This window comes from Cryptotermes secundus, unplaced genomic scaffold (genome assembly GCF_002891405.2).
Source record: "Cryptotermes secundus unplaced genomic scaffold, Csec_1.0 scaffold523, whole genome shotgun sequence".
Classification (NCBI taxonomy): domain Eukaryota; kingdom Metazoa; phylum Arthropoda; class Insecta; order Blattodea; family Kalotermitidae; genus Cryptotermes; species Cryptotermes secundus.
The window spans coordinates 849010-860541 of record NW_019734360.1 but is presented as its reverse complement, the minus strand read 5'-3'; the positions used below and the strand labels follow the sequence as shown (position 1 = coordinate 860541).

The 11532-nt window shown below is 41.6% G+C and overlaps 1 protein-coding gene across 1 annotated transcript in view; it reads right to left on the bottom strand.

The window, feature by feature from the left end:
- The window catches only part of LOC111868860 (dystrophin, isoforms A/C/F/G/H), a gene marked incomplete at its 3' end in the record, with an annotated part of 149664 nt that extends 145923 nt beyond the window's left edge, over window positions 1–3741 (bottom strand). Inside the window, 1 exon segment of the mRNA XM_033753202.1 lies at window positions 3436–3741. Within this exon segment, the coding sequence (XP_033609093.1) occupies window positions 3436–3451 (16 nt within the window).
- Window positions 3742–11532: the final 7791 nt, after the last annotated feature.

Below are 11532 nucleotides of genomic sequence, written 5' to 3'. Positions count from 1 at the left end.
GTCTTCTCCAAGTATAATTAGAATGATGAAGTCAAGGAGGATGAGGTGGGCTTAATAATAATAATAATAATAATAATAATAATAATAATTTATTTACGTGGTAGCATAGTTGGTTGAGGCACTATGCCACAAACCGGAAGGTCGTGGGATAGAATCCCGATGAGGTAGATCTTTTCAATTTCCCTAAACCTTCCAGCCGCACTATGGTCCTGAGGTTGACTCAGCATTTAATAGAAATGAGTACCAGGAATATTTCTGGAGACAAAGGGAGGCCGACGCGTAAGGCTGACAACCTTACCTGCATCTGTGAGCCGATTGTCTACAAAATGTGGGAACCTCAACATCTCACAATCCTGTGGGCCTCCACGGCCTGTTACAGGGATAGCTTTACTTTTTTTAACTTTCTTTTTCATTTGTTTAGCAATATATTAATGCATTTTCTTTGGGAACTAAAGAAGTTCGTTTCAGGTGATTTTTGCAGCAGTAAACATTAACTTCAGAGTGTTTGGTCACCCCTTTTCGTGAAATTCCCCTCCACCCCCAAAAAAGAAACACGTGCAAAACCTAGTCGGGCCCTTCGGTTATAAAGTTCGCCCATCCCTGATCTAGACAATATGGTGACCAATGGTAACGTCACTAATAAACTGAAAGGGATTTGGACGGAAGTGGCTGTGGCTTACTGAAGATATTATCCCGGAATGTTGTATTATGGGAGTGACTTAACATATCCACGAAGAATCTCATACAGGGCAGCTGGTATCACTGCCGAGAACCGAACCGGGCACCTTACGAATACAGGTCTACAGCGTTACCTCCACACCAAACCTTCTCTGCAAAAGGAAGCGTTTACATTGACTTTTGATACTTAAAATTCATTCAGAAAGAAAGGTAAAGTTGTACCCGTGCTTAACTAATTAAGCACTACGGCATGAAGGCGTATGGGGGAGTGGATGTATAGATCCACGTTTTCTTGACCTCGGCACTAGTTGGAGGTGAGCGGTCAGCTTCATGTCCTTGCCGCTTTACCCCCGGGGGAAAGAGCCCCCGGTATCCATTAAATAGGAGGCTGGGTGGGCCCCAGAGCGAGCCTGGACGATTTGGAGAAGAGAAAATTCTTGGCATTAACGGGAATCGAACTCCGACCTCTCGGTCGTCCAGCTCGTAGCCAGTCGCTATACCGACTATGTTATCCCTGCTCCTTGCTACATACATTTCATTTACCAAAAAAAAAGTCTCTGTTCAGTGAAATATTTCTGCTTCTGATCAGACATCTTGTCATGTTCTCTCCTCTCCTCCCGAAACCCTGTTTCGTGATCCAAACTTGTATTCCCAGTCCGCGGACAGTTGTGTCATCCTAAGAAACCTGGCAGCTTCCCATTCTGGAACGCTCGGCTTGCCATCAGCAAGTGATTTATCGAAGTTGTATCTAGAAACACAACTGCAGCTACACTGTTTACACTAACGCACTGCGGTAGGGACCGCCTTCTGCGTCTGGGCACTGGCGCGCACTCAATCGAGACAAGCCGATCCGGCCGAACCAAGTCCCACATTTTTCTCCTAAATGTTTTCCCCCTCGAATTACAACTATTTAATAACAGAATTAGTTAAGAAAAGTACTCACGCCGTTACCGCCTCTGTGGTATAGTGGTCATAGTTCCTGGCTAGGGATCCGGAGGTCCCGGGTTCGATTCCGGGCGCTACCAGGTTTTCTGAGAAGTAGTGGGTGTGGAACGGAGTCCACTCAGCCTCGTGAGGATAATTGAGGAGCTATTCAAGGAAATAGCGGGTCCGGTCTAGAAAACCGAGATTAACGGACAGCTAGGCCGCGCCATAGCTCAAGCGGTTAGTCGCTGGCTTCCCATCGCAACGGCCCGGGTTCGATCGGGGGTCTGGTCAAGTGGGATTTGTGGTGGACAAAGTGGCGCTGGGGCAGGTTTTCTCCGAGTACTTCGGTTTCCCCTGCCAATCTTCATTCCACTAATTGCTCCACAATCACCCTCACCTACCCTCTGGGGCTGGTACAATAGGCCAGAGGTAGCCGCAGTACAAGGGACTTAGTCCCACCCCACTAGCATTAAGAAAACTGACAGCAAGGTGATATAGTATTTCTAATAAGAATATGGGGCACAGACAGATGGACAGACAAGAAGGGATAAAGAGACGGACAGCAAGGAGATCTCACAAGATTCCTTTCATTTTTTTCGAAATGTGGGAAGCAGGCTACAAAATGATATTAAACAAATTGGATGTGAGGTGTGGAGTGGATTTAACTGACCACAGTGTGGATCCTGTGGGGAGTTCTTATGACCACAACACTGAACCTTCGGGTTGGTTAAAAGGTGAGTAACAATTTGACAAGCCCCAAGATAACAGTATTTTTTTTCGTATGGTGGGGTAAGACTGAGTATACTTGGTACGTCGGACACTATTTGGCCTATTGTTCCAACCCCGGATGATAGAGGAGTATGGAATATATGGTAGTAAGAGAATTGGCAGGGGAATCCGAAGTACTCGGAGGAAACATTCCCCAATGCCACTTTGTTCACCACGAATCCCACATGACTTGAGCTGGGATGGAACCCGGGCCGCCGCGGTGGGAAACAGGAGACTAACCGCCTAAGCCATGACACGACCAACTAATACACTAACTGTTAAGATGTTAAAACAAAATTTGGTAGTGACCCCCACAGGGGCTCGCCACAAAGACGGACGGACTGACTGCCTTCAGTCGTAACGCGAATTGGATTTGCGCCCGACCTCCGTGTCCTTCAGCTTCACAAGACGAGCTCCTCTCCATGGGGCCAGCTCACGCCAAGTGCCCAATTTGACGTGTCCTGACAGCGTCTAAAGCGAACGTTCTGAAGCTAAGGAAGACAGGCATGAATCCGCCATCTGTATTCCAGGTTTCACATGACAATAATGAAGAACGGGTTCAGAAGATCGCGGACAATAATGTTTATTACTATCATTAATTCTTCTTCTTCTTCTTATATCTTTCGTATTCTGCTCTCTGGTCTGCTTCTCAGCCGACACTAATTCAGGTGCAATAGTCAAACACGGCATAATGAGAATCAAACCCCGCGCAAGCCTAAATCCCGCCCTAGGAGATAATTAATTAGACCACACTTCCCGAATTAAGAGGGTCAAACTCTTTACAACTTTACAGAACACTAACCTTCCGGACACTGCGATAAGAACCATCACTTGCGTCGTAATCCTTAAAAATAGATTTATATTCACTGATACATGATAATGTCTATATACCATTATAATAGCCCCAGTATGAATAAAAGCTAAACAGAAATTAATTTTAATTTAACAAGAAGAAAAGCCTGTAAATTCTGCCGTCCCAGACAGCTGTTGAGTTCCCTTGCGATGTCACTGCGGTCATTACCGCAATACATTACACAGAGAATTAAGATTCATGTTACTTACATATATCATCATCCATGACATCCACAAATGATCCTCAGACACAGTCCTGGGACTCTTGCTAACGTATAAACAGGAAATTCACTACGAACATACACACATACGTAAACACAACACAAAACACTGTATCCTGTAGCACTAGCAGCGCTTTCACTCACACCAAGCAACCGAGGTGGTTAGGCCGACAGCAACATTGCTTACAAGTGACTCAGGTCGTTAGGTCAATCATAGGAACTGCCAGGGTGTCGAATTTAACATGAAACTCGTGTCGTTTGTGAGCCACCTCGCGTCACCCTTCCGCCCAGTACAAGCGTACGTCGCTAACTAGAGGAGGATGAAGCGTCGCGACGGTCGCGACGGATCTACGCATCTCCCGCCCATGACGCATGCGCGTAACAAGTATTGAGATGCAAATGAGTTACCTTATGTGTGATAATTAGAAACAGATTCAAAGGCTTACCAATTACCGTCATGTTAATGCCTTTTCCTTTTAAACATAATCGTCACGTACGTGGCACGGGACAAGGAGTATACAAAACTACTGGCTGATAAAAACTGTTACGCAAGTTTTTTGTTTTTTTTTTCCCCCTTGGCACTACAGCCCCAGTGGGCCTAGGCCTAACTCCATGAACTTCTCCGTTCACTTCGGTTTTTCTCGATCTTACACATTCGGTAGGACTCCTTGGGCGGGTGATCAGCTCGTCGCAAGGCCTCTACCTGTAGACAAACACAGAAAAACCCACCCACACACAAACTAAACATCCATGCCCTGAGTGGGATTCGAACCCACGATCCCGGTTTCCAAGCGAGCGAAGACAGTACATGCCTTAGACCGCTCGGCTACCGTGACCGGCCGACGTATCAACTACGAAACAAAATTGAGCTGGTGGAGGGGCACAGGGCCAATCGAAATGTGGAGGCTCCTATCAGTAACAATAATTTGAGGTTATGACAGTTCATTTTGTTGTTGTTCTTATTTCTTAGTATTCGCTTAATGGGGGGTGGAGTCCAGCTGCGTCCACTCGGCAAGGCGGCCACTGATTGGCCTATTGTACCTGACCCGGGTGATTATGATGGAGAATTTGTTGGAATGAAGATTGGCAGGCGAAACCGAAGTACTCGGAAAAAACCTGCCCCAGCGCCACTTTGTCCACCACAAATCCCACTTGACCAGACCCTGGCTCGAGTCCGAGTCACCGCGGTGGGAAGCCAGCGACTAACAGCTTAAGCTATGGCACGGCCTATTTCTTAGGATAACTAAAACACAAAGTTTCAGTGGTTTTTGAGATGCAAATCTCTGGATTCTATTTCTGTTTTGTCGAGGCCCCGGGCAGTCAGCCCTGGTCGCTCCAAATTAAAGCCGGCCCTGATGATAGCGAATAGGGTCGGAAAATTATATCTGTTTACAGTCTTTATAGTAATACCGTATTTTGGTGTAATATTCTGTAGACTAGATCATTCAGTTTCAGACACTATATGTGTGTGTGTGTAATTCTGGGGTGACTGTACAGGTTCCACAATTACAACATGTTTCGGCCAATATTTTTGGCCATCCTCAGGTAGATTTTATAGTTTAAAGAAAATAAATGCCTCCCCACTAGCGTATAATACCCAATGTTTCTGATTTCAATATATTTTTTTAAAGCGGCCATGTTACATGTACATCCCGTACGAATACAGTGACAGATAACGTGTTCCTGGAACCAGAACCAATAGTACGTCCCATAACCTCGTACATTACTGAAAACAAATATATACTATATAATTTTAAGACTACTTATACACAATTTTAATGCACATTTAAGCAATCTCTTTTTCTCAATATACTAAAAGTAGCAAGTCGCTGTTTGCTTGGCCCACCTTTCTGCCCTGAAGATGGAAGCAGTACAGTCTTCCGAAACGTTGGTAAACTTCGTTCAGAGTACGCGGCGTAACATCCCAGAAGACAATACTCTTCAGGCATAAACTTTGTTAAGGCTGGTCCTGTCATGTTGTACATATATTCGGACCCTTGCAAAGGAAACGAAAGCCATCCAGTAGTTTCTGAAAGAATTGCCTTAAAAGCAGGGGCCACGGGGTAGCGTAGTTCCTTGAGGCACTATTCTATAAGCCGGAAGGCCGCGGGTTCAGTTCCCGATGAGGTCATAGGAATTTCTAATCCTTCTAGCCGCACTATGGCCCTGGTGTCCACTCAGCCTCTAACAGAAATGAGTACCAGGAATCTTCCTGAGGGGTAAAGAGCTGCCGGTGCGTAAGGCTGACAGCCTCACCGCCATCTGTGAGCCGACTGTCTAGAAAGGGGAAGGGCGAAATTTCCCCCATGTGAAGGCGTTTTAGAATACTTCTGCCATAGCCCTGCCAGTCATAGAAGGCAACAAAATGGTAATCCAGTGCCTGGGGGTATAACTGTGCCACCATATCACTGGGGTGCATAGATACAGGGACCTGGCCCTCCAGGTTGGGGGTTAGACACAAAGGCTGATGACCTTGCTCTCTGAAACAATTACTGTTGCCAAATCCCAAAAAGTAAAAACCAGATAAATCTGCCACAACATCTGAAGGTAGGCTATGACTCAAAAAGTCCTCTTTTGCCAATGATGACTGGGCAACATTTGGATACCTCAGTTCTCCCATACAGCTCCATGGAGTGGTGTTTAATTAGGCACAAGGGCAACTTTATATTCACCTCACACTATGGCCATATTTAAGTTCCATTCACTTTAATCCACTTTGCTGAGTATTACTCAGAACTACACATGGCTTCAAAATGTCATAGCTACCCGCATTATATGCTTGGTGCGTACGCCTTGCAAAATAATCACAGATTTCATAAAAATGATCATTATAATTAAACTAGAGACTGGACCATTAAAATCAACGGTAAATGTAAAACATTAGTAAAACAAATCATATTTGCCATAATTCTGCAGGACAGAATTATTATTAAGAAGCTAACAGTTGCTTAGTTAGTCAACAAACTCCCAAGAATATTACGAAGCCTGAAGTTCCTTAACTAAAGCCAGATCAATGCAGTCTACAGCTTCCCATCACATTTAAAGGTTTTAATATTATCCTCCCATCTACCCCTAGGTCTTCCAAGTGATTATCTCCTTCAGGTTTTCCTATAAAAATGTTGAATGCATTTTTCTTCTCTCCCTTGCATGCTACATGTTCCAGATACCTCATTCTCCATCATTTCATCATTTTTGTAATATCTTGTGAGGAGTACAAATTATTAAGCTCTCATGTCATCCTTCTTAGGTCCACATATTCTCCTGAGCACCCTGTTCTCAAACACACTCAGTCTATGTTCTTAGCTTTATGTGAGAGAGACCAAGTTTCACACTGCTGTAAGAGCAGCCAAATTATAATTGTGTACATTTTACCCTTACTCACTTCCATCTAATGCTGAGGTTACGAATGGTGGAGTCATAATTCCTCCAACATTTTGGTTTTCAGGCAACAGCCATAAAAACAAAGGATTCTGACTGAATGGTAGAAATTATTTCTGAACTTAATCTGCTCTTTAATTTTTCATGAATGGAATTTTTATTTGTTCCTTTCATTCCCAAATATGTAAACTATTTTCAACAATCTTCTAGAGCTTTATATTGTGGTTTAATTGTTTATTATGGTAAGAAATCATCAACATATACTTGGTTATCTTTGTATTTACTTCCTGATCAACCTATTTACTAACATTTTAATGTAGCTTCTGTACTTTTTATGTTACGTTTTCACCCAATAAATTGATACCATCGGCACGGACCAGAAGCTAATGTGTCCCATTAAATTCCAATCCCTCCTAGTGGTCTTTAAACTTCCTAATGGCACATTATGAAGCAGAGCTGAAAAGCAATGGTGACAAAGCATCTCCTTGTTTCACATCATTCTGAACAGGAAATGTACTGGACAAATTTTACTTACATAGCCTTTACTGCGGATTAGGTAGCAAGGTTCAGTCTTCTAGGTGCGTGACACAACTAACTCGTCATATATGTCATAGGCCATCTAATTCCTTATTACAAATAAATACAAATTTATCTCAAAATGGAATTATTTAGACAAAAGTGTAAAGTTGAGATTTTTGGTAATAAACAGTGATTTGACTCATGTGCATTCTGGCGGTAGCACCTTTGCTACTGCAGAATAAATTACGAGCACTATCTTACTAAGAAAACGTCTGATGAGAACAGGCCTAAGTAATTGATTCGGCACACTGCATTAACAAAGCAATTGTATGTCTTGAGAGTAATAATATAAACCTGTTTCTCCTAAACTTCATTTTGCTGTGGGGCCCACTTATCTTGAAGAAACTTGACAGATCCCCAGACAAAGTAAAATTAAATTAAGATTAGATGAGGTGGATTACATCCCAGTACAGTAAACCCTCATTAGAACAGACTAATAGTGGGGACAGGGTGTCCATTATCACGGATATCCACTACAACCAAGCAAAACGAGATTCACAAAAGTACACCATAAGATACATAGTCAATCTATGAAATAAACACAGACACACAAAATGTGATTACATAGAGGTTTTTATATTTGGGTTCCTTTTTTTATTTTATACTTTTCTTAACTACAAATGTTTCTTACTGCCTCAACATCTTTAAAAGAATTCAGAACTGTAAACAGCCAGATTTTGTTCATTATATCTGGGTCCATTATGAGGGTTTACTGTATAACTAAAATTAACTCCATGGAGCAGAGGCCTTCTTCAGATGCCACTAGTTGCTCAACTGCTGAAGAAATTTTATGGAAACCAAAGGTTCATGACCGTGTTCACAAGAGCCTGCCACTGGGACCTGCATTAACTGAAAACCAAGGGAAAGTCTAACTGAACACAGTGAAGCATGACATAACCAAACTGAAATCACTGATTATGAGTGAAGTTTACAGTGATCTGTTTGGTCTGTGGACCGTAATCTGACACGCTTCTGCAAACAATGAACTTGTACAATATTAGCAATCAACCACTACAGCAGACTCTGGTCTTTTGGGTTATGACACTACATAGTGTAGGTGGTGAGTACTAGTGTTTCAAAGGAACATACTGTCTCTCTTTTCTACACTAAAGATGTAGGCAAGATGTTCCTCTGAAGCAAGAGAATTAGCTTACGAGGCTACACGGTGTCATAAGCCATTACAATATGAATCTTCACCAACATGAAAACCTCAAATCCCATAAACACTATAACCATGCCATACACAGACATTCACAATAACATTTATACTCTAAGATTGTGACAAACAGATTACAGAACAAGTCTGTGAAAAATTTACAAAATTTGTACTACTGCATAATAGTACTACTATATTGTCATTAGGTTGTGCAGCATACACCTTACAAAATTTCCTGCATATAGCAATGAACTTAATTTGTTCCCAGCCATCACAGTCATGTTAAAGGAGGGCAATGGTGTAAGTTCCCCCTACAAGCACACAGTTCTCCATCCACTTCTCATCTCTGAGCACATATATTACTTAAGTATGAGTCAGGGAAAGAATGAACATCAGTGGTGTGAATTAAAGATGGCTGCCTGCCATCTTGAAGAAAGAGAGAGAGAGAGCCCAAATGAAAACTGGTGGGAGTGTGGGAAGACACACAGAGGGTAAGTAGCTGGTAAGCACATAGGTGGGAATGAATGTGTTTTCATTCCTACCCTGACTCAAGCACAGCGTTGTAATTTAGATTTATTATGAGGTATACTCCTTTATTCTTTATTCTATGGCATATGCTTCATTCTCTCACATTTTGTACATGTTTATACCCCAACATATATCTTGCTTCATATTATTTTGAGTACATTATGACATAAATTATAAGTTTATACAATTTAATTTCTTGAAGACTTCCCTTGTAAATGACATCCCTGTCTGCCCTTGTAGCTGCTCCACTGATGCAGACAGAAAATATTTTCTTATTTCGCTGGAAATTGAAAAATAAAATGCATTCTTTGGTTATAAAATGATCACAGAGCATGGGGCTGCCATCTGTTGACGACAAAATGAATTACTACTACAGGCTGAGTGCAACTTAACATCTTGGAGATGTTATATGGCTCTGTGGACCCTGTGGACACAGCAGCTGACCATGTCTTGGAAACAGAGTTAGTCCACAATGGGTTAAAGATGTGAAGTTCAGTAAAATCAACACTGGGGTCAGCATTTCCATACCCTAATTCTGTAATTGTGCACTGCATGTTCAAACCTGATTAACCATGAATGAAACATATTAAACTGGGGGTAAGATACATCTGGAAATCAACCATCACATAAATATATAAGCATGAAAGTAAAGTTATATTTGTGCTTAATTAAGCACTATGCCATGAAAAAGGATGGGGGAGGGGAGGTATAGGAGCACCATTCTTAACCTCAGCTCTTGATGCATGTGAATGGTCAGCCTCAACGGCTTCATCCCTGAGGAAACAGCCCCTAGTACCCACTGTACATTAGGCTGGGTGAGCCCCAGGGCTAGTGTGGATGCAACAGAGAAGAGAACAATTTCTTACCCTCACCAGAAATGGAACCCTGAAATCTCAAGTGTCCAGCACACACCATCATCACTATACTGACTGACCTATCACAGCTCCCATACATACACGAGAGATAGTTTCATATTATTATTGCAATCTATATGTTCTTATGAGTGTTTATACAAAATTCAGATTCAAATTGCACATGTATAAAACATCCTTCCAATGATAATTCCACCTAAAACCAGAATCTAGGAACAACAATCAAGGTGTGTTCCTGTAACATGTTGATGCCTAACATGTCTTCTGGACTTCTTTATCTTCTGTACTTTGCAGTGCACAATGATACAAGACAACTGGAAGATGATACTGGCTAACATGGGTAGAGATTTAGACCTAACACACATCAGACAGATACTGGGTGATTCACATTTCTTGGTTATAAAATGAGTTCTCTCTGAAGTTTTGATATAATTTGTAGTTGTAAAATATGGTGTTTGAAAGTAATCATTTGCGTCTGTGAAAGAACACCTCCTGTTCAAATGAGGGCCACCCATACTGCAATCATATTGCAATGGAGAATACATTTTAATATAAGATGTCCTTAAGAAAATGTGAACATATGCATGCAGACTGATCTGTACATATTTTCATTATGCTTCATACAGTTTCATCTGTGGCAGGCTGATACGCCTCCATCCAGACCATAAGTTTCTTCCTCTTTCTCCAAACTCAATTTTGTTGCCATTTCAAATGCTTATTCAGGATTCAAATTCCTAAGCAGACAACTTCATACAAGTGTTAACATTCTCTTAATCACCCCGTATTGACTTAAACAACATTAAATATTAATCTCATAGTAATATTCCAATGTTTTCAAGAGCATAATATTGCAGCAAAGAAAACACCTGAGCCATATCTGTGTTTAGCAGAGTGTATCCAATGACTTCATGCCTTTCTATCTGACATGAAACTCACGCATTTCACCTACTATCTTACATAACAGTAAAACAAATATACATCATGCAGCACTATTCACCTAATTCACACTACCATTATTTACATTTATATTTCAGCAGAACTCTATACATCAGTGTTCCCTTTTACACTCTCACTCTCGAAACAGAATCCAGTAAAAATTTGGCACAATTTGACATGTTGACAAGGAACTTGAAAATGTACCAACTTCCTGGATGAAAAGCTGTGGAGTCCATAGAAAGCTGATATTTCAGAGGAATACATTGCCTCCACAGTAAAGGATCTTCAGGGTTTAAGAGTAAACGAAGCAAGCAAGCAGCAAACCCTGAAGAAGGAGGCAGTAAATTCTTTTGAAATGTCAGTGGACTTCTATTGGACTACGCAGCATTACATCGCAGAAGACGGTGCTCTTCACAGTCACCACAGCCAAAACTGCAAATCCAAGAAAGTATAAAAATTGAAGACCTTCCATTTACATTGAAACTTAAACTTACAATTATTGAACTGTCACCAACATTCCATCATCTTATTTTTGGTCTAAAAACAAATCGTTTTGGAAGTTGGTTCCACATCGATCATCAGAGAGAAGTGTGAAACCTACCCTATTGTGTCCGTTAGAGTAATCTAACTTTATTCC